This window comes from Accipiter gentilis, chromosome 8 (genome assembly GCF_929443795.1).
Source record: "Accipiter gentilis chromosome 8, bAccGen1.1, whole genome shotgun sequence".
Lineage (NCBI taxonomy): Eukaryota > Metazoa > Chordata > Aves > Accipitriformes > Accipitridae > Astur > Astur gentilis.
In genome coordinates, this window is record NC_064887.1 from 11176710 (window position 1) to 11201305 (window position 24596).

At 37.7% G+C, this 24596-nt stretch overlaps 1 protein-coding gene across 8 annotated transcripts in view; it reads right to left on the reverse strand.

Moving 5' to 3' along the window:
* Positions 1-24596, reverse strand: part of MAST2 (microtubule associated serine/threonine kinase 2) — a 200720-nt gene that overhangs the window by 113831 nt on the left and 62293 nt on the right. For all 8 annotated transcript variants that reach the window (XM_049807804.1, XM_049807811.1, XM_049807803.1 and 5 more), the window contains one exon: positions 929-960. In XM_049807804.1, the coding sequence (XP_049663761.1) occupies positions 929-960 (32 nt within the window). The remainder of the gene's footprint in view (positions 1-928; positions 961-24596) is intronic.

The window sequence follows — 24596 nt, forward strand, 5'->3', positions numbered from 1 at the left end:
AAACAAAAAGGTCTGGTCATGCCCCATTTTAAAAAAAGGCCTTTTGATCCGTTGTATTGTTCAGACCTGAATCACTGGCGCTACACAGCATTTTCCAAGCACTGTTTCTTATACAAAGGGGATAGCTTACATTGAAAGACTGAAAATCATTTCTCATTAGAACCAGAAACCTGAGGAAGAAAGGTTATATGCTTTTGTAAGCCTCATGTCTGTAGTCTACAAGCTTTGGGAAACAATTTTAAATCATAATGCAATTGCAGGCAGTACAAAAGCTTTCTCTTTTATATAATGCAATCAATAACACAATTTCTTCCACCATAAATCTGTAAGCATAGCAGAAGCTAAGCTCTCATAATTTCATTGAAACTCAAGTTAGTTTGCTAAAATTCTTTAAACATCATTATGTGTTTAAAAAAAATTGCTATTTGTTTAAACCACATTTTGAAAAGCCTACTTTTCCTGACATTTGCTACTTTGTCAAAATACCGCTATTACACTGACTGCTCCACAAACACCTGACCTGCGTGGCCCAGGAGCTGTGTACTTAGACTTCTGTCAACAGACTGTTTGAAGAGCAGTGATCACAGTTGTCCATATCACGTAAGTAATCCATGACTTCTGTGGAGTCACTGCAGTGAAGTCAGTGCAAGCAACACCCAACACCACAGCTACTTCCGTATCAGGATCAGCTCAAGCTGATAATTAGAAGTAAGCTTACACTAGTACTATTTTTCCTTCTACACTTAAGGAAATGAATAGAGGCTTCAGTCTCAGAGAAATGCAAGCTAGCTGTTTTCAAGCACATGGCAGATTCTTGAAAACGCTAACAGAGAAAACAGAGTATCTGCCCATTTAAATGATTTCCACAATTGAACAGTTATACATGTTCAAACAAACTAAATGATAAATAATGAATAATTAAACTTACAAGCTTCCTCTTCTGGGGAGACTGAGCTCCTTCTGGAAAAAAAAAAAAAAAAAAAAAAAGAAAAGAAAACCTTGAGTTAATTTTATTTGTTATAACATATTGCTTGTTTCTTTATCAACAAATGACTGAGGCAAAATTAATAAAAAGCTGGCCATTTCTGAACGCATGCTCAGTGTATAACCGTGCACAGCACTGCTGTGCTTAAAAGGTGAATCTGCACACATTCATAGCACAGTAGTCTGGGGTATAAAAGCTACTCATTTTGTCTGAATAATCATTGCCTTTGCAGTCAGAAAATCATAAGCACTCAACAGAACAAATATAACTTTGAAAGTCAAGCCTAAACATAGATAAGGCAGTAATTAATTCTGTCCCACATACCTCATGAGCATCATTTCCGAACCACTTCCAGAAGTGTGGTATGCAGTATGCCTAGCATCTGCTGCATGTATGTTCTCACAGTCTCACCAAAAGGAAAAATTAATGCAACAGAGTGGCTTTTAGTTTTTGTTTGGTGGTTTGGGTTTTTTTTTCCCCCGCCCAAACGTACGCGTTACTTGTGTTACGTATTATCACAAAAAATCCAAGGCCAATGGAGCGAAAGCCCCACTTAAAAGCAGCATTGTGCGCCTAAGCAGCAAACACAAAGGAAGACCGGCGATTTTAAGGTTTTAATTTAAGTAAATAGACCACGAGCATCCACAAGGCACAGACAGGGACGGGTGCAGCACCATGAGTCAATAACCAGCCGGGTTTGGTTTGGTTTTTAACGTCCAGCCCAGCCCACCGCTGCTTCCCTCTGCCCGCGGCCGCCGGGCCCTGCGCTTCCGCGGGCCGCCACTAGGTGGGAGCCGGCTCCCGCCCGCCCGGCCCGGCCCGGCCCGGCCCGGCGCTGCCCGGCCCTGCTCCCGATCCTGGCCCCGGCCCTGCTCCCGATCCTGGCCCCGGCCCTGCTCCCGATCCTGGCCCCGGCCCTGCTCGACGGAGCAAGCGGGCGAGAGCTGGGAAGCGGAGCCGTGCTGATCCTGGGCCGCTTCACTTCTGCTTTTCACAGAAAATAGGAAGTAACAACACCACAGCCGGTTGCAGTTTCTGACTTTCAGAATACTGCTCTACGGGCTGCATTTTTCATCCCCGCCAAGGAAAAGAAACCAGTGTTTTCACTGAACATTGGAAAAAAGTCAAGGGGGGGGGGGGGGGGGCATAAAATCCAGTAACCTCTTTTCCATATTTAGTTATGGTGTACATGCTGACTTAAATGATTAACAATGTTATTGACAAACTGTCGATGACTGGTCTGTTAAGTAATACATTGGACGTTATTTAGCAAAGATTTTCAAAGATAGCAAGAAGTTACAGCAACTAAAAAAAAAAAAATCTTAAACGTGCTGTTATTATTTTCAACTATGAATTCTCTACAACTTGAAATTTCATTACGGTTTAACAGTACTGAGCAAATTTCATGTGTGAATTATCACAAGGCTGACAGCTTACAGCATCAAGAAATAAGTTCCTGTCATCAGACAAACTTGTCAAGATCTAATCAAAACATTTCAAGTATGTAAGATAATAAATCATTAGCATCTATAACAGGTTGTGTGTTTTATATTCTAAAAAGGTACTCCTTCCACTCTCATTTGTTAGAAAGAATTAAAGTTTCCAACCGTGAAGTCTACATAGCAATGACAGCTTTTTGCCACTGCAAATGGATAAATAGGTAGGATAGGGTTATTATATACTATTCTACTTGCATATATAGTATATTACATATACATGCGCATATATATCTCTTACATCATGTGAGCAGATATATTTAATTTATCCTCTTTAAAGATGATCTTATATAACAAAGGTGCTTAGCAGAGGGTACTTTTCCTATTCAAATGGTGCATTTCCATTTATTCCAACACAGCCCCAGAAATACTTAGAATGAATGAATGAACGAAGCTCTGGATTTTCATGGTACTAGCTTAAAAAGGAAAACAGTGACCTTTAAATCCCTTTATCTACCTCCTAATTTTTGAGCTTTTAGGGTTCATGTCTACAAGCTTTTCTCTAGTCATTAGGGCTGAAAAGTCACTTCAGCAGAGAACACTTCCTTGCAGCAGCACAGCTCTGGTAATTGACTTACAGACATACACCACGGGAATCGTGGTCCCGGTAACAGGAGTGGACAAACCTTTTCCTTTCCTCTGCTGTACACTTGTTTTACTCACACAGTACTGCCTTTAATACTTCCTATTACGTCACTAATTCAGGATTAAACGCATACAAGATTAAAAGAAGGACTGACTTGAGCTTTGCTCCTGAAATCATCCTTTGAAATCTGTGATCAACCGAGTTTCCAAATAAGGAAGGAAAAAAGTACTAGCAGATGACATCTCAATGCAACTGAAATATTATTCTATCCATGTAGCAATTGTTTTCATTCTGCACCTCCACCTTGACAAACACAGTGCAGCTGTGGAATCAATAGGCAGTAGTTCAAATTTAATACCTCGGTGGTCTTGACAACAAAGAGCACAATCAAAGCAATCAATTTTTATACCTGTTGTTCCACTATGCCTCATTTTGTTAGTCTTAAAATCCCCTTCAAAAACCCTATCAGCCGTACACCAAGCCATGCCCCGACTCCCGCAGCACTTTCACTGTCCTCTGGAGAAAGGCCAAGCCTGCACCCTCCCAGCTATTCGCCTTTTTCTGCTTCTCCAAAGCAAGGCTGGCAACAGCACTTCTTATAATCCTCCAAACCAGACCATGAATGGTGGGGCCAATGCAAAAGCATCAGAGCTGGAAGCTACACAACTGCAAGTAGCATAATTATGAGCTTTGCTTTTCCTGAATCACCAGTGAGTTAGTGCCTAAACATCCCAGGGAAGAAGAAGAAAGAAAAAGCCTGGAGATGGAAGCATGGAGGGAGCAGACTGCGGACAGAACTGATGACCTCTTTCAGGGCACCTGTTTGAGGATGTCCACTGCCAAGAGAACACTGCAGATCTCCAGGGGATACAGCGGGCAATGAAAATGTCTAACAGAGATGGGGATACACTCACAGGGTGGAGACCAAGCTGGGTCTTAAGATGGCTTAACACTTCAACGTGTGGAATGGGACCAACTGAGAGTTTACACCTAAAAATGACAGGGTAGTTTTAAACATACGAAGTAGCACTACAAAAACACTGATTAAATCATTATGCAAAACTTAAGAGAAAAGTCCAAGAGCATTTCACAAGTACCCTGTAAAGGTGAAACTCTACTCAGAGTCAGTTTTATAGTGCAGATTAAATGTTTTAGATAGTAAACGATGAGGGAGGTGGTGCGATTTGACTGGTTTCCACCCACTCCACAAAGGAGTTTTGGCATTACATGTTGATGTATCCTGAAAAAATAAATCACATTTTAAGAGGTAAGATAACTAATAACAGAGAGCTGAGCTGTGACTCCTTGGTCTGAAACACTATTTACAGGGTGCAGCTGTAATCCTTTAAGTAAATATACTAGTTTATCCTAAAGGACATTTTTCATTTAAGACACCCTTCTGATGAGAACAACACATGAACACTGAAGATTTCAAACTGCCTCTTCCGACAGCACATCTGCCTCCCTGAGCACTGGTGCTGCCAGTACCTATATATATTACCATTATTACTTCAGCCAGCCTCCATGCCACCTGCTCTCTAGGTCAACAATATAACCCTCAAAATAGAGGCTTACATTTATATTTGATTTATATGAAGTATAATATAAATTTTCTTATGCTTTATATAGCATAAGAATGTTTTAAAAGATTGCATATTATTCACACAGAACCTTCATCAGTGGAAACAAGTAACTACTTTCAGAGATCCTAAAAAATAAGAACAGACTGTTCTGAAAGTTCATTTTTTGTATCCGTTCCATATTTCAAGGCATAATTATTAACATGCAACTTGATGTCTACATGACAAAAGAAGCAGCAGATTTTCAGACAACTAGTTAAAAATGAACCTTGGGAAAGAAATTCAGCATCGTGGAATTTATAAAAAGCTCGTCCGAATACCCTCCTTCAAAAGAGTTCCTTGTATTTGTTTCCTTTTGTCTTACGTTTACCATCTCAGATCATGCAGATGCAAAATCAGTTGGACACCGTAACATGCTACAGCTCAGGTTTCACAACAGGACTGGATCCTTACTGGACCTATCATTTTTGAGGCAGCAAGGAAGCTAAAAGAGAAAATACATTGGCCATTTCAAGCATCACTTTTCTATTTATGCAAGGTATTGTTTAGTGCATAGATACTGAAAAATTATTCTATTGTGATCTTTTGTATACAGAAACTGCATCCAAAAACAGGGGTGTTTCAGGCAGCAGTGTTGGCTTTTTGCATATGTATATGCACAAAATACAAAAAGGAAATGAAGTCTGGAAAACTATTTGTTCCTTGACCTACAATATAAGCCATATCTTTTAAACAGATATGTTACGTTGTAAAAGTGTGAGGAAAACAGGAGCCCATCACTCAAAATTGTCACTTTCTCTCAGTCTTGTAATTTGTCCTTGAATATGTAGCTGCACATATGGCACAGACCCACAGGCAAAGTTGGATGCTAGAGTCTGCACTGATGGCAGCTTAAATGTAGTCCTTTCAAATTAAAGTGAGAACCATTGCTATACTCAGGATGTTCCGTATTTTTTCCAGAGCAGACAGCATGATTCCTGAGATTGCCTTTGACCTTGGCTTTCTTGCAAGGTAGCCCACTATCATAGCAGTTGGGACAATAGACAAATATTTTTACAGCTATAACAGTAAATACGTTTCAGTTAATAAGTTAATATTTCACAGATGATGAAATTCCACTGACACTCATTGACCTGGTACCATGCACTCATGTTTTAATATTTTTTCTTTGCTGACTATGTTTGCTTTAGGGTATACTACCAACCAGCAGGGGATTAATTACATCTCTTTCTATATGTAACCATTTGCATTACAGAAATGATATAATGAGGGTTGGAATCTCCAGTTCTGATGGAAAATACAACCTGGCCACGCAAGGACAAACTGTAATCCATCCATCAGATTAACGGGAAGGAATTTTTCATGGTGATTAAAAAAACCCATCCCATACTAAGCTTCTCTTTCTCCTATCAGAATCTGTCAAGAAAAATAATTTCCTTCTTTTCACCATATCATTGTAAATGGTTATTAAAAACAGTACTTTCTCAATTTCTCTGTCTAAAAATGATTACATCTGAACTTGTTTCCCAAACTCATCAGCAAAGAATTTCAAACAACAACACTAAAACCGTATCTGTATTGCATGTCAGATTAACCTATGGAATATGCTGCAGATATTTTCTATAATTTACTGACTTTTTAGAAACTAAATTCAGAATCATACTGTTAGATCATCTGCTTAGCTACAGAGATGCTTAAAATACAGAAAATGAATGCCCAAGCTCTTGCCAGTATCATTCAAAATATTGAGAGGACACAGTTTAATTCCCAGACCTTTCTCCACACTGTAGAGAATTTATGCCTGCAAGCACACAAATCCTGAATTGCCATGGATAGCTCAGTCGCAGCGCATCTTCTCATATTCCCAGTACCAGCCAAACTGCCTGGAACCGCCCTTTCCTAAGAAATCTCACCTGCATGGTGACAAGGTGCCAGAGCCTCCAGGACAATATGCGTGGCACTAGAGTAGTTAACAGTACACCTGTTCACCCAGTGTTACCCTAAACATACTACAAGTTCAAAGCAAATTAAATGTATTATTTGGATTAGTTCTCTACCTCAACAGAAGTTACGTGTCAGTAAAAAATGTCATTTGCAAAGTACATTAACATATAAAACCAAATGGGGAAAAAAACCTCAGGCAACCCTATTTCTCTAAATAATCAGTTTATATTAGTCTTCAAACCCACAGATCACAAATCAGCCAGTGATGCATTTAATGTTTTTAGCACCTTCCAGCCCTTCTCTTCTCTTCAGCTTAGAAATCCCTTACTAGTCAGCAAGAAAAAAAAACACCTTTGGATTTATTTCACGTTATAGTTACTGCAGAATAAAATAAAGCTAAAAGCCCTTTAAACTTTAAGCAAAATATTCAAACACAGCAAATTATTTTCCCTCCCCCACCAGCCCTCCTGCCTGGGCAACACTAAGATTTTCCTTTGTAGGCAAAGCTAAGGATCCAGGTCACATCTGTGCATTAACCTATCAAGAATATACGCCTCCAAAAGTTGCCCGTTAACCTTCCATATCACTTAACCTCAGGGCTTTCTGTGAGATTAAGGGTATTGGTTACTTGACCTAAATTAATTCCAGAATACATCTCAAAACAGAATAGAATTCCCACTTTTCCTCAGAATATTTTCAGTGCCCATTCCCAGATACAGATATATTTTAGTAAGAAGTGTCTACTCCAAATTTTGTGCATTACGTCATGTTTTCAAGCCCAAAATACAACATTACACAGTACACCATGGGCCAGACTGAACCCACTCATGGTAACAAACACGACTGAAACCATACATCATGGCTTGGATAGGCAGATGACAATAAAAAAATGCATGTAAACCACATTCCAGTGGGTGAATGGGGAGTTGCCCAACCCCATGAATAAGCCAGCTGCCACAGCTGAGCTACAGATTACTCAAGTCTGCAGCACAGGGCAGGGTGGTACACACACCCCCCTCACTAGCCAGAGCAATGAATGACTTGCAATTCTCCAAGTCTCATTTCCTCCGCAGGATTCATTCCTATCTCTGTTATTTGGGACTAAGAGCACAGGGTCACTCTAATTTCATGCTATCAGTCAAGCAGCAGTCTCTGTCTTTTCATAGTAAAGAAAATAGCTAGTTTCATACTTGATCCCAAGCTTTTCAGCTGAGGTTAAAACAGCAAATGGTTTCTGAAAATTAAAAACAACCTCTGAGAACCCTGGTCACATCAAGAATAGCAGGTACAGTAACTCAGCTGTTCAGTCCTTAGATGTCAGAAAACTAATTTACTATCAACTTGATTGTTTTCCTAAAAAAACCTGTAGCAGCAGCCCTCTTCAAATACACTTGCCAAACTTATTTTTAAATGATACATAGCACATAAGAGATCATGTTTTGAAGATGTAAATTCATTTACAAGAAAAAGTAAGTTTAAAGATTACAGCTTGAATTTTGCAACCCAGAGTCCTAGATATGGCGCAAAAGCATAGAAGAAACAGCAGAGCAGAAGAAAAAAGGTGAATTTGCTTTCATAACACACAATCCATAAATTGCAACAGTAGTAGCTTCAGAAGACCATTGTGATAACTTATTCCCTGAAATAAACAGTAAGAGCTACCCAAAATGTGCATGTGGATCAACCAAATAAAAAGCAAGATGCATGGTAGTCCTCTGTAAATAAAAGGCAGGTTATACTTTAAAACCTGAGAAATAACACCCTTAATAAATGCTCCAAATATTCCTTATATGTATTATATTTTTGCACAAATTGGACTAAGGGAGAGGGAATATTGAAAGGGAAAAAAGCGCACAGCTTAGCTCATTAATCTTTCTCATTACTTAGTTCTAGTTTTACAAGGCCACGAAGCAGATCACTGATCCACCCTATGTGTGAAACAGCCTGCCCAGCACTGAAAACTCATCTAAAATAATGGGAGCAACTGTTCAAAATTGCCTTTCATTTTGCCAGATTGCACCAGTTTCAGAAATTTAAGTCAAAAGGTCACATTCTACAAAATTTTGGAAAATGCAGAGAAGAGTGTAATCTCGGAAACATACAGAACTGCAGCTGTAATGCTATTGTTAGAAAGTGCTCTAAAAATTACTGCCTTCACTTGCACCAAAAATTCCTTCAAGACTGGGCATGCAATGATCACAAGGAAACAGTCACAGCTGCTAAAAATGCCAAGAGCATTACAAATAAACAAACTCAGTTTTATTCTCTCCCCTGTTGGCTCATACTAATATTAATCTATGATTAAGTCAGTTGTCATTTCTACTATACGCACATCTACTCCTTAAAAGGTTGTTTCTAAAAGAATTGACAGCTGACCTCAAGGCTACCTGACCACCAATTTTATTTATAGAATTCTTTAAAGATCCTGTATTGAATTTAAAAATGAATAATCAAGCCGAGCATAATTTTGGCGAGTTTGGGGACCCTTCTGGTTTATCCTACATAAAAGTTATATAAAACCATGTGCATCTCATGAAAACTCCTGGACCTGCTCACCAGCTCACATCCATTCAGTGCCCTGTTAATACATACTGTGAACGAAGATCAAAGGTTACAAAGAAAATTATATTGAAATACATTGGTTGAGAGCCAATCTCCAACACCGTAGTTGAACCAAGAAAAGGTACATGGTCAGCTCAATATTAACATCATCAGCGGGTATCTCGCAACAGTCCAAAGGGTTCTGTTTATTCTGCCAGGTTGGTTTCTCACCGGCTCCCCAGTTGTGAAGTATTTGGAAGCAGACAGGCAGAAATTAAGGTTTGTGGTTGTTTTTGAGAGGCATTCTGCATGTCTCCAGTTCTTTATCAATGTTAGGCTAAGACTTTTGACACATCAACAGCATTTTATCTTTACAATTGTGTAGTTCTCAACCAATTTAGACGAAAAGAAAATCTGTGTCAGACCAGTCTCCCAAGATGGCTGGACAGTTTGGCAACCTCTAAAATAAGATCAAGATTCCTAACAGTAAAGCTCTGGGAGAAAGCCCTATGGAAGAAAAACTTTTTAGTTTCTCAAAAAGCCTCAACAATGGAGGTGTCTCCCATCCTTCCCTAAAGCTGCAGCAAGTCCATTCTACATAGGTCATGTGAAAACACTCTCAGAAATTGAAAGCATAAGCAATCAATTTTAAAGATATTTAGTAATTAGTCCTAAAAGGAATTCCAAGCATATAAAGCTCCCTTGCCTTCATCTAGTTTATGACTGATAGCATCTGTAACCTCACGAGGCATCCATTAAGTTCAGTAGTTAATTACATCTGCTCTGACTGGGCATTATTTACAGAACAAGCAGATGTAATTTTTCATTGCTTAGCTAGTCTACATGAGACACTTCAGCTTACCCCTCTCAAATCACTGCTTCTCAACACAAGCAGGGAAGCAGGGACAGGCAAAGGGTGCTCTGATTATTTTTTGCAAAAGAATAGTTAAAGGCCAACATTCACTTAATGAAGAAATTCACACACTGAGCACCATGTGAAAATTTGGAATATGCAGATGCCAGCCAGTATTTGCATCTTTGTAAGCAGACAACAGAATTTTAACTTCTCTTTTGCCCTCAAAAGTGAATGGTCTCTGATACTACTTAATGCCTGCTGGGCTCCAAACTGTAGCCAAACTGAAACATAAATCCTTGAGAGAAGCGATGAAAGAAAGGGCTCTGTTGCTTCATTCCCAGGTAATAAATATTTTTTACAGCAAAAGCAAATAGCCACAGAAGTTCTACATTTGTATTATGTGTATAAGAAGACATTCATCCCCTGGAAATGTAAGGTGGTTACACACTTAGTGTGACTCATTTCAGAGTTACAACACAAAGTATTTCTACAATTACATTTTACAATTAGTTCTGGAAAACAACATTTTCAGTGAAAATCAAACATTATTGAAACACGCTCTCCAATCATCTCTTTCACACATACTTTCAAACAGATATTTTATCTGCTTAGAAATATTTAAATTAATCATAAAGACAAAAAAAAGAAAAAAAAATTGGCAATTAAATGGTCCTCTCAATTTTGGTGAGGCAGAACTGTAGTAACTACCAACCTTACCCTAATTTTAAAATTACAGTCTTGGACTAGCTTAATTTCAAGCCAACAATGCTGCCTGCCCTGTTCGCATGTGACAATGCTCTTGAGGTGGAATATAAAATGGGAAACCGCAAAGTGGTGCTAGGCCAAACCCAAGATTAATTTACAGATCAAACTGAGTGTGGTGAAAGGTTTATACTGGTATACACAAGACAATCTTCAGGCTTAGAGGAGAAAGGAATATCTCAGGAAAGGAACATCTATTGCTTTCAAAATGAAAGACAGCAGAGCTGGGAACCATAGGCACTGACTGACCTCATCCCTGGGTATGTTTTTAAATAGCCACATCCAGTTCTATTCTTCAGGTATATCAAAAATTGTGCAGATGTCAAGTGAACTAAGGTTTTTTGGATCACTAAGATTTCTCATATGAAAAAGCATGTGATACATCTAAACATCTTTCACAGATTTATTTCTGAACAACCTTACATTTAATACAGTTGGATAATTCAGGCTTACTTGGTGCCAAGAGATCTGTTTCAGAGTAAAGGAAAATTCATCCCCAATTAAAGTACTGGTAAAATACAGGCACTCACTCCCAAAGCACTGATTTGAGAAACTGCAGACTGTGCCTAATGACTTTTAGTTCTGATGGGTGATTAGTGTGCTCTGTAATGGACTGACAGAGACAGCTGATTCTATTACAAGGACACATTCTGGCTAGGATTTTCTTTCTGTTGCATTTAAATTATAAATATGAACTCTCTTGAAAATAGATGAAGACAAAAGAAATTAATCAAGCTCTAAAAATTCTGTCTTCTGTCCTTCACCATACTTCAAATTAGAACAAACATTGACTTCATCACCAGGAAAAGCCTCTCAGGTACTCAGGACTGTCAGTACCATCATTACTCTTCCATACTATCAAGCACACAGTTCTCTTCATCTTCTACACCTCTTGGAAGAAATGGCAAGGTTTTTTTCATTCAGGTGTTGGCTTCAAAGGCAGGTTTTAAGGTATATTCTAGTTTGTACTTATGGGTACAGAAAAAAATTCTGAAGTCTTTGCAAGACTTAAAAATTAATCAAAAATTCTTGTTGAACAGTCCTCTTCTCCAATGAGGATTTGGGAAGGGGATTTTCCTGAACCTGATGGATCTCACAACAGCTAGTCAAGTCATGCCCTTGTTCACACCTTCAGGTTCAATTCAATGCACGGTTAAAGCACTCAGCTCACAATAACTGCTGGAGAGTCAAAAAATCTTTAACACGTCGTTTTTAACTTAACGTGTTTAACGTACTGTAGGAGGACTAGAATACCAGAATCAAAGTCCGTGCTTCTCTAATATACATTTCATAAAACCTACAAAAAGTTATACATGCACATATATACATACACCCCCGATTCAATAGCTTTTCTCAGAGTAAAAGTTATAATCTTGACGTGCTTCCCCCCTATGTTAGAGGACATTTTATACAAAGGGTATTTGTTATAGATGTTAAAAAGCTTGACTGTGATGCCCACTAATGAGAAAAAAATTCTTATAAGACTTTTCACAGAACTTTTTGCATTTTTGTTTGAGAGGGACTGAACTACAATGAAAAAGCCAAAAAGTTAAAAGTTTAGCAACCATCTGTGAAAAAATAACCTAAAGAGCTTGCAAAGAAAGACTCAAGATTTAACTTTCCAATAGCAACCTTCAATCTGTATGTTCTTTGGTATAAGTTGTCCTCTCCATCAAGAAAATCCTTGGTTTATTTCTTTTAGATGTTTAACTCATTAATCCATATTTAGACATTAATGTATTCTCTCAACAAGTGCTACCACAAACTGTACTGGTACTCACCAAATTCTCCCAAGAGAAGTGCAACTTCAGCAGCCAGAACCAAGGATTATTAAAAGAATTAAAGTGATCCTGTAAAATTATTCATTGCATACACAAAAACAGAATTAAGTTCATTCGTTCTCCTCTAAATTTAAGTTCTGTGATAACTGATATTCTTCATTTCAATAAAACAGTTTAAAAATTGCTAAAATAGTCCCAACGTATTCTGACTGCAACAGGTTCAAAGCTCTTTTAACATATTTTCACTTTTTTGTTTCTCACAAAGTAAAAGCGCAAAGAAAAGGAAAGATGGTGATTCCCATTTAAACGCTATTCTTGGAGCTAAAACATTACACCAAATCCACCACTGCATTTTAAGCATTTCAGTTTACTTAAGAGGAAAGATACACCTTCAGACAGAAACTTTTGGGATTTAAGGGTTTATTTTTAATATGGACTTTGTAGTTGTTGAATTCAGAATTTTAACATCGGAAAGCAAAACCACAATCTGGTCCAGAAATTTCAGATGACTGGCTATAGGGGGACTTAAGTAACATACATAAACCCAAAGTAATCCCAGTGCAGCTTCTGTGGTTACTGCAGATTTACATATATGCTAACATCTTAAATGGTCTTTCCTCATTTATATGATTTTATAAAAAAAAAAGCAAGTCACAGGTAACACTCTTGGGGTTTTTTCACTGTTATTAATTTCCCACTATCTTCTTAAATAGTGAATTAGACTGATTTTTTTCCTGCCCATCATTTATTTTTATATAAATATTTATCTTTGAAACAAGTGGAAACATCAGCTTGACATTTTTTCTAAGAAAAATACTGAGAGGGCTCACACAGAGACAAGAACTATCAGAGGTTTGGCAAAAAAAAACAAACAAACAAACAAACAAACAAAAAAAAACAAAAAACACCCCCATACCTTCAGAGAAAAAAAAGCAGTTTTTCAGATGTAGTAAGTCCACTGTCTTAATAGGAGATGAGCCCCTGGGAAAGTGGATTGCTTTGTTAACATGGTGTTGGAATATTCTTCAGCTAGAAGTAAAGCTATTCAAATCATACTCCCTCCCCCACCTGAAACTGCAAGAAGCTAGCCAGCATTTATGCCTAGTCTGCTTAAATTGCAATGTACAACTTGCTTAAAAAAAAATAAAATCAATAGACATTATGCCTACTTATTTAAAAATCAATAGACATTATAGATGAATAAAATATTCTTTTCATTTTCCCAATAATTCTAATTGAATATTTATAAAGCCTCTCTACCCAAGTTTAACATTAAATGCAGATATACACAGAGCATTTAAATGTGTACTGGTTCTAGGAAGCAGAATCTGTACAGAAGGAATTATTTGTAAAATAATTGCCGAAGTGTACTAAACCTTATTTTCCGTCTTAATACTTCAAGTTTTGCTAATTTCAGTATACTTAAATAACATTCCACTGCCTGTTCAGTCCTAGAACAGGTTATAAAACTGATAAAGCAAATGACTGACAAAAAGATAGTATTTTCCGAACAATATAGGGACCTCACTGCACAAATTTCCATTAATTTCAATGGAAAAAGTGGGAAATTAAGTTCATTGTATCATCTGAAAATCTCTAACCGTGGTTTCCTTCATACCTAACAGGCTTTTGCCTTCCTAGTTTCAGGTATTCCTATCAAAGTAAATATGTCTCTGGAGCCTGAGAAATGCAGGGAGCAAAAAAGGGCTCAAAAAGCCAACAGGCAAATAAACAATAGCAAGATGTAGGAAAGGGAAATGAATCTGCCTACGTCACTTAGCTGCCATGTGCAATACTGAGCAATGGAGCAAAGCAGAACTTACAAATGCTTCCACATTAACTCTAGAAACCTGAAAAATAAAACAAAAGTATATTTGGCATCAACCAACCACCCACTGCAACAGGCATCCCACACACCTACCCACAGGAGGATAACCTATGGGATAATGTTGTCATCTACTTTCCAGGGATGATGAATTAAGATGTATGGGCAGCGAAGTGGCTCTGTGCATGAAGTTTACCAGGATAAAAATATTACAGAAGAAAAGCATCATGGAATCTCTTGGGCAGGAATCCCAGCCTGTAATAGCAAAAATGCAGTTCCAGGACTGTGCTACCAACTCACAGATCAGGACAGTGACCACAATCAGGAAACATTAAATAAAGTGAGGGAAGCTGCAAAGTTAGGACAAGTCATGAGAGCAGAAGATTTCAGCTGTCCACACAGACCGGGCCAGTGCCTTATTAGGATGAGCAATAGAATGTTTTGGACATAATAAAATAGTTGCTTCTTGGAAGAGCAGTCTGAACTCCAAGAAGAGATGTTATTTTAGATTTTTCTCATCTTCTACATCCTTTTTAATTTTTAGTGCCCACAGCATGATTCTGTCCTGTCTGAGGTGTAGCATTCCTCCTGGGCAGATGCCTTCAGCTCCCATCATACCTAATGCCTTCTTTTTACACCATTACATCATCCACACATGGGGGCTGCTAATCTCTTCTCTACCAATTCCCACACGTGGAGCTGGCAGGTATTACAGAGAATGGTATCACAGAAATCTTGTATTTCAGTGTCCCAGTTGGCAACCTGAAGTTCACTTCAAGAATATCCCTCCTCAAACCTCCTACATCAGAAATTCCTTTAACTGCATTTACTAACAGAATCTCCCACTATCACAATCAGCTTCCTTATCCTTAGGGATCACCTCTGCTGCAGGAGCCTCCTCAGTACAGAAGGATACACTGACATCGCCTGTAAGGTGGGTCTTGTCCAAAAGATTGGGTCCATGCTTCCCAGCAGGTTCCCTCTTTCTCCGAAGGGCACATCCTCAGCAGCAGCACAGAGGCTGCCACAGTTAAGATGGGAGTACCCTGTTACATCTCTGTAGGTCTTATCTATGAAATTCTCTACTAAGTTGGTCCAGTTCAGCTACTTTCAGCTTAAAAGAGCATTCTCTAAGTGCTGGGAGCTCCTTGAACCACATGCACACATTAAAGGCCTGCTCCCTGGCTACATAATCATATATTTTGCATTCTCTGCAATAACTGGAGTACCCTTCACTTAGATGCTAGATTTTAACTTGTATCGTGTGTTTAAAATGTGTTCAGGATTGGAAGCTAATATTACTTAAGCTTCTCCTTTAAGTAAGTGATTTAGATTACTCTCTTCCCACCCTATTGTACTTCTATTAAGCAAATTAGAAATAGGTGAGATAGATTCAAAAGCATGTTTGGTTTGTTGTTTTGTTGGGTTTGTGTTTGGTTTTGAGGGGTTTTTAAATGCTGACTTGAGGCATTCTCTCTCTTCACTGCTGACAGCCAGCCTTTTTGTTGTCCCCTGAAAAAATTCTGTTACTTGCACTCCTGCATCTCTGAATAAACTAAACATTCTCAGTATCCCATGTGGTCAGACAGAAAGCTGGGTAATGTTTCAAGCATGTGAAACATCTTACATACAGAAGTAAAAAAAAAAAAAAAAATCCAGATCAGAAGTAAATTATTTTATTGCAGCAAAACATTACATAGGAGACCTCAAGGTTTTCCATTAATCCCAGCATACAGTACATTAGTGCATACTGCTTAAGACCAAACATGCCGATTTTCTGTAAAATCCCTAGCAGTGTGAGGAATTTATTAGGTGAGTGGGCAACACAATGCCAAAATCGATATATACACAACAAACTACCCATATGCCCATGTAAGGCCAAACTAGCATTAATTTTGAAAAGGACAGGGGAGAAACTGTGAACAGTTCAGTGAAGACAATGTACAGCTGGAGTTTGGAAAAAAAGCAAGCAAGCTGTTAAGCAGCGTCAAGAACAGGATGGACCATAATATGGAAATTATTATAATGCCATTAGCTCAATCAGAAACACATCAGCAGCTATGATGCCATGTCTGGTTCTGGTCATGCCATTCACAAAGACAAATCCCAGGCTCCTAGCCAAGACAGCTAGCTACTATTCTTAAAATTAATTTTCCTAAGTAATATATACTTAAGCCTGAAACTAGAAAAAAAGTCCAAGCACCAACTTTAAGGAACAAGTTTTCAGAAGAGAAGAAATAACCTGTCCTTCTAGCCAAAAGAAGAGAGGTAGCTTCAAAGGTCTGCAGTGTGACAGCACAGGCCTTGAGCAGTCCCTTCCATAGTTCACCACAGGAGCATCTCCAGTTCATCTAAAAGAAATTAATATTCAAAATGCTGGCAGCCATCATTCCAGTAAAAGTAGTCTTTGGCTGCAGCGAGGACAGTGTCCTGGATTCACTGAGTAAAATCAAGTGAGAATTCCCATAGAAGGAAAACTACTCAGAACAAAAGACAATGTTGGCACAAGAAATAATGCATACAAATGGGTGCATGTATATGTGCTGGAAATGGAAATTAAAAGTTTCTAATTTTCTGGGGACCACACTTCTGAAACAGTAGCAATATAGATTATGACGTACCTACATTCTCTGTGGTCCTAAAGAGATACAATTGGACAGTGTATATACATTATTCCATACATATGTGTATACACACACACACAACTTCTATGAATATACACGCATACAAAGAAATTCTATTTTCTTGGGATAAATGGAAAGCTCACACATTTTTGTTTGTACATATGCAAACTTCAAAGAAACTAGAAGAGCAAATTTTGTTCCAATGCACCGATGCAGCATAGATTGCAGTATTATTTATAACACCTTCTTTTACAACTGACTTCTTTCTTTGGAAAACAAAAGGCTTAAAAGCCACAGGTTTCTGGAATGCATTTTCTAGATGTGCAATTTATGGAGGCATTCAAAAATGACCTACAATATATATAGCAGGCAAACTGTGAAAGCTTAGCTCAAGAGGAATTTTCCTAATCTGCTTAAGGACAGGATTTTTTTAGTGACAACATGGCTGCTGCTATATGCCTGTGTTTCTCTGCACTAAGCCTGTTTGTTTTTTGTTTTCTGTTTAGTTTGATTCTCTGGGGGGCATTAATTGTTTTTTGTTTTTTTGCCTTCTTGGTAGGATCACTTTATTATCTGATTTTACGGCTGCCGTTGCCATTTTCTGTGGGGGCACTTTTTTGTTTGTTTAGTGGCTCATCTTCAGTGAATCCTCTCTAGTTACATACAGCCTTTTTGGTTTTTTACTCCACGCTCTTAGTACACCGCGCTACAAGTTACTTTATGAGAGATTAGCTGCAAGACTATCAGCCCCAGTTTTCAGCAAGTGAAGACTACAGAAGGATCTGTCTGCTACTGATACACCGAGGTCTCCGCTGAAATACTTCTTAAGCCACAAATGTGTAATTTGGAATGGATGGAGCTAAATCATCACGTCTTTTCACAGGAGGATGCACTCCAGGAGTAGCAATCAAGCTGCTCAGGAAGACACTGGATCAGGATTTTTTTCCAGGAGAAGAAAGAGCTACCAAGAATCCAAAGGTTTTCTCATTTGACTCCCATTCCACCAGTAACTGTCATAAGCTGTTATTTCAGGGTTTTGCATGTCTAAACAATACGGCTTTCAGCACTGAAAAAGAATTAGCATCTTTATGTTAATCAGTGAAAATATTTACTTTAATTTTGACTTGGTTATTAAATTTTGTATTACACATACTTATTATATGGACTTTGGAAATACACCGGTTGATTAATCTCCACCATTAATACTGCAATAAAAGGAGAGTGACAGGTCCCTCCTGATCAGCTTCTGGAGATGAAGATGCAAGCTTTATAAACTGAGAAAGGATTATTTCAGATCTTCTAACACTGATTGCTGGCACTGTTGTTAATGCATCAGCATCTTGTATTACTTTTAAAAATTAAAATTCTGTGTGCTTTGGAGAAAGTTCTACTTTGTCCACCACCAGGGAACAAAGGGAGACTCTCTGGCTATTCTTTTAGTATTAGCTTGTTATGATGTCTTGTGGATCAGAAGGTAACCTCCCATGTCCAAAAATCAATTTCTTGTAAAATTATGTCACTGGTTGGCAGGTTTTCCCACTTTTGTCCTCTGCAATGTTTATCTCTATTGTGCTTAGAGAGTGTTCTTATTCAATATTTTGCTGTCAGTGGAGTTCTCATCTCTTTCCTGCAACCAGGAGTTACTACCACAATCCCAGTGACTTATTGGCTGCCCTTACAAATTGCAATTAAGTTTCTCCCATTGTTTTGAGATTGTGCTTGAGGAACACAGTAAATGGTCTTATTTCTTGGTTAATTCTCAAACTGCCTGCACACCAGGCCATGGTCAAAGTATTGAAAGTGATCAGGTAAGGATAGGACACAGAGCTGCCACATCGCAGGTCAAATGCAGTAGCTAGCCACATGCACAACTACAAGTCCATTACAATCCTTACTTACATTGTCTTCCTTAACTTTCTTAACACTTGCCTGCTCTGGTGAATTCATATAATGTTGAAAGTTGACTTCTGTTTCTATTTGTTCTGAGGTTGGAATTCCATCAAATTTGCAGCTATGTCTTTAATCATCCCAACCAAAATAGTATAGATGAATTTTTATCTGGACCAAAAATAAGAGACCTTATTCACATCAGTAATGTTAGCACTTTTCTTCTAATGTTAGTACTAATGTTTGTCTTTTTCTTGTTGAGCTAATACTGTATATTGTCCCCTTATGATAGCTCTACTTTGTATATAGTCAGTCCTGTGGCATTAGGTGTACTGTACAATAAATGTTCTATTTCTTACTCGATACTTGTATTTTTAATTTAAAATTTTCATGAGCTGATCTCCATGTTACGATTTTATATTTCCACAAGACTACTCATATAGCTATTACACGAGTTCTTTAAGGAATTATGATTCACATTCTGATATCTCTTACACTATTTAACATGTGTCAAAATAAATAGTAGGAAAATCCTTTTTAATGCAAAAGAGTATCTGCATGGATATTGCACAAATCTTTATCAACTGAAATACTATTTGAAGATTTCCATTCCAAAGCAATTACCACTCCTGCAGAAGAAAGCAGCTGATGAAACAGGGGGGCAGGAAAGATCAGTACTTAATCCATTATCACATCCCAGTAATGCTAATCTAGGTGTAAGATTAATTTGGACTTCAAACATATTAAAGCAGCAAAATAAGATTTGCTTCCAGAAATGTTCAAAAGACAGTATATCCATATGATCAGATTCAACATTTACTGCAACCTTTCATCCATAATATGCATTTGAAACCAACTCTTTCAGTTTATAATTTCTCTCAGAAGTTTACTAAAAGATAATACAAATAGATGGAAGCATTTACAGGACCCAAACATGGATTTTAATATGGGAAACAAAACTTAGCCATTAACTAGATCTTCTCTGACGTGGCAATTAAAAGACAAGGAACATATTTCCAAAGCAATCCCTTCAGTATTTGAATCATATAAACTTATAAATGATTTAGGTGTAGCGTTTTTGTTTGCTTCCCTCTATGATTTTTCTATTCTTTTTAATTCTATGCTTTCCCCTAAGAACTTCACAGCTACCTGACAATTCAATTCTAAAAACATTTGGTTTAGGCTGCCTGAGCCTAGCAGTTGAGTGTATTATTTCTAAAGTCATTTTTTCCAAACACAACAATTCAATAACCTATCATCTTATTTCACAGTGGTAATGGTGAATAACCTCTAAGTATCTTACTAGTGTTAAATCTAAAATTAACTGGTTTCAAATTTGTTAGCTTTACATTTTGGTTTCACTGGCTTTGGTTTCTGCTCAATTTATAAAGGCAAACACTGCTTAGCAGATTGAGAGATGCCTTGATTTATTTGGGATTACAAACTGCTCAGTTTACCTACCATTGACTCAAAAACTCATTTCAGTGTAACAAGAATTAACATTGTATATAAAGGTTCAGATATGAAGGCACTGCAAGACTCTGGTCTCCAATGTCCTTCTGGGTTCTTAGAGTTTCTACAGCCTGCTTCATGGCTTTCAGTATTCATCTTCCTGCCTCCTTAATTTTCCGTCACTGAACAGAGCTCTCATATCGCCCATCCAGTACTGAAACGTAGGTTCAAGCATATGCCTATTTTTTAATGCTACATATATTAGAAGACCAAAGTCTTGTTCACTATACTCTGTTTTAGAGTCACATATGCCAAAATCTATGTCAAAACCTTTTGCTAATGTTGTGCTTGAGTTTGGTTTACCTTCTGCTAGCAAAAACAGAAAACAATTATTAAACTTACAGCACAAAGTAAGGTAATGATGTTTTGGGGGCAGGAGGGCAAGAGGATCTTTTTGTTCCTAGTTGTCCTTGGTTTAACATTTCAGCGTTCATTATTCTCATATTACCTCCTTTTTAATTAAAACTGATATCCTCCGAATTTGATTTAAAATTTTAACCTTTAAAAACTAATATCATGTTCAAATGCTATGAATGTTTATCTCTACCTTATTGCTGTCTCGGCTGTATTTTATGATCTGTAGAGTTACTTTGACTCCCTTGTCTACATTTTCCAAGCACAAGTCTTTAAGATGCCCTCTGTTTGGAAAAATCTTTACTCCATTCAAGGAATTAAGCACAGTCTTTTGGTACAACTTAAAATATATTTACAGCTGTTTCTATACTTTGGCTGCATCAGTTTTCATTTTCTGTTTCAATGCAGTTTTCTGCCTGCTATGAAGCATTTTAGGAATATGCAAATTAGCAGCAACACAAATACCAAACAAAAGATTCAGAGGGGGAAAAAAGAGGAACAATTATTTAACAGTAAAGTGAATGTTATTTCAAACAGATCAAAAAAAGATATCTTGTCCAAATATATCTGTCTGCATGGTTGATAGCCTGTGAGAGAGAGCAAAACCAAGATTTTAAGAGGCTCATTAAGTAAAAGCCTATAGGATTGCTCAAACTGTTCCAAAATATTGTGCTTAAAGCCAATTTCTAGCCACAACACCAACTATCAATCAAGATCTGTTACACTAATAAAAGGATTTATTCTATTCTTGCTTTTTTTTTAAATTGACACACATTCAAGACTAAAAGTGGCAGAGAATGTGGGACACGGCTGACATTTAGGAAAGAATCGCCATTCATTTCAAGAATTATAGAATGGTATTTTTCCCTGTATTTGTGTAGCATAATACAGTCTCTAAACCTGCTTGTTACACAAATACTAAATTGGAATTACATTTTTTTGAGAGTTCTACTAGAACTGACTCGGCATCTCAAACTGTTTGAGTGCTTGCAGCTTTCACATATAATTTGGGTCACCCATGCTTCCCCATTCTAACAACAACTTGTTCCACAAAAGACAACTATAAAATTATGCCAGTCATTGGTTCATGAAAACAGCGTTCATTTCTTCCTTTTTATAAAATAAAGATAAAGCAAATCAACCAATTCCATAAAAACACTCAGCAACAACCGAAAAGCTCAGCCCACATACAAAGGTAGCCTATTTTTATTTTTACAGCTACATATCTTGCTGTTTTGGTTTTTTTTTCAGGAGAGCAGGGGGGGCTGTTGAAATACCAAAAGGAATAATTTTAATGCTTTCTCAAATCTGCCTCCTAGGAGTTTAGAAGCACTAATTCTTCACCAAGAATACTTGGGGAGAAATTGAGTTGGCTAGCTGGAGGGGGGAGGAGGGGAAGCAACCATTCCATTTAAAACATCACTTCTCTCAAGTGGTCAGGTTTCATATGCACAATGCACCCCACTGCCATTAATTTAGCAGCCCTCTAATCAAGCTCACTTCCTGAAAGAAAAGTAGAGAATATTGAAATGATTGTTGTTAAATGCCAAAGTTTTCAGAAAGCAAAAGAAACTTTAGTATGAAGCCTCCTTTTGAGTCCCATTATACAACATGCACAGTTCTGTGATGATGTTTGACTTCACCTGCAGAACAACTAGGATCTGCAAACTGTGGCTTAAGGATAAATGAGGAATAACGACGGGAGGCGAAACCCTCTTGTGAGAAGGCTTTAATTTGCCTGCAACCAGGAATTTTTGTAAGTTGAAAATAAAATAAAAATAAGTAGTTGTTTCTTGAAATACTCACTGTCACTTGATGCTAGTGACCAGCACATAGAGACCCAAGAAATCAGAGTTTTCAAGAACCCAAGACACCAATACTAGACTGCTTTGTTTAAAATACCAGTGTCTATGTTAAGAGTATTTAAATTCATTTTACTTCAGGAAGCAACTAGGTCACCTGAGGATTAAGGAATAAATGAATGAAAGCCATACACCAACCTCTTAATAAGAAAACACAGTTGTTTCTGGTTGAAAGGTGAAGTTAGTAAAACTGTTTGTTAGCATTATATTGTCTGCCAAAAAACACAAGCAAGGAATGGAAATCACCCAGTAATTCACTTAGTAAAGACCAAGAGAACTATTGCCTCTCAGAAAGAAGTCAAAAATAGAAAGCAGTTACATACCACACAATAACCAGACTAACCTTCTCTGAAGTCATTGCAACTTTACCTCAAACACTACTTTGATTTTTTTAAACAGAAAAAAAATATGGTTACCTTGTGGTACACAAACACTACACAAAAAGATGAAGTTATCTGTGCCAGTAATGCAAGGCAAGTTCTACCCCAAACCCTTCTCATTCCACTGCCTTCAATTTTACTCAAATTATGTGAGGCCTAGCTTTCAAGAAATCATTCCTTTTAAAAAGTATGAGTTAAGTACATGGAAAATTGGCAGTTCCCAGAAACAGCACATGAAGTACCTCTCAGCTTCCCATTTAGACATTTAACTGGATTTTTTACCTGGCTACAGCTGCCTCCCCATTGCTATCAAAAAGAAGGAATTCTCTTACAGTACCATTTTTAGGTAACTCATTTCACCAAGACTGCTGCAATCCATACAACCAGGCAAGGTACAAGCTATTTCTCTTGATTCATGGTAAATCAATATTATGTTTCCAGCACCACACAACTAAATTACATCTATTGCATCTGTTGCTGAAAGCTCTATGTAAGGGCATGGGTTTTCTTTAGTATTTCATTTTTATCAGTCCCAATGGTACTACATTGCAGCCTATGTTATATTATGCCTTAACAAAAATGATTTTACTACATCACTCCATCATCTGTCTAAACTTAATCAAGCACAACATTGCTTTCTGAAAGTCTACAGTCTCATGTCCCTGAGGGGCTTTCTTCACAGTAGCCACTTTGGAAGAAAAATATCAGCTCAGCACAGTCAAACTATCAAAATTTACAAGCAGACAGTCACCAGCACACAGCAAAACTGTCCCTGATCATACAGTTGTTAAAATTTTTTTCATATTTGCCCATTTCAATACAATAAGTTTTGGGTGTTATTTCATATATAAGTGTTTTGAGACACAAAGTGCAACAGAACTGCTAGGTTTAAATTTGGCCCACAGAGTTTTAAGGTAGGGCCTGCCAAAACAGTCAACAAGCTAAGAACAGGAAGCTGCATGACATTCACATTTAAGAAAGGAAGAGAAGAAAAAAGCTAGAAAAACAAACAGTAAATGACTGGAGACCATTAGGAGAATAAACTGTCAGCCCACAGCCTTCGTAATCCTCATATCAATCTGAAATGTAAAATCACTCATGTCCCTGTTTAAGTCACCTCCAATCTTTCTCTTGCCCATACCTCACCACAATCCATTCCTCTGGCCTTTAAATTTATCCTCAGTGTTTAAGTGTTTTAAGATCCTAATCCCCTCCCAACAGGCACCCAACAATTAGCCCCCATAGGTGGATCTCTTTTCCAGTTAGTACACATTCTTCCACCTTGGCCAAATTGTTCACTACAATTATGGAAAATAAAGCTAATTTACACACATTTTTTACAGAGAAGATCACTACATACATCTAAAGAGAAAAAGCAGCATAATATTAGAAACACTTTGTAATAGTCTGAGGGCCACACATTTGCTGGGAAGGAGACAACCATGGGTTTGGCTTGTTCTATTTCAAACCAATGTAGCCTAGAGTCATTACCAGCATGTACAAGCCACAGCTCACAGAACAAATGGAGCAGAAAGGACCTTATTCACGGACTACACCAACCTACCCCAACAACATCTGATATCATTTCATTTTTTTTGGCTGCCAATACAAGTGACATTTA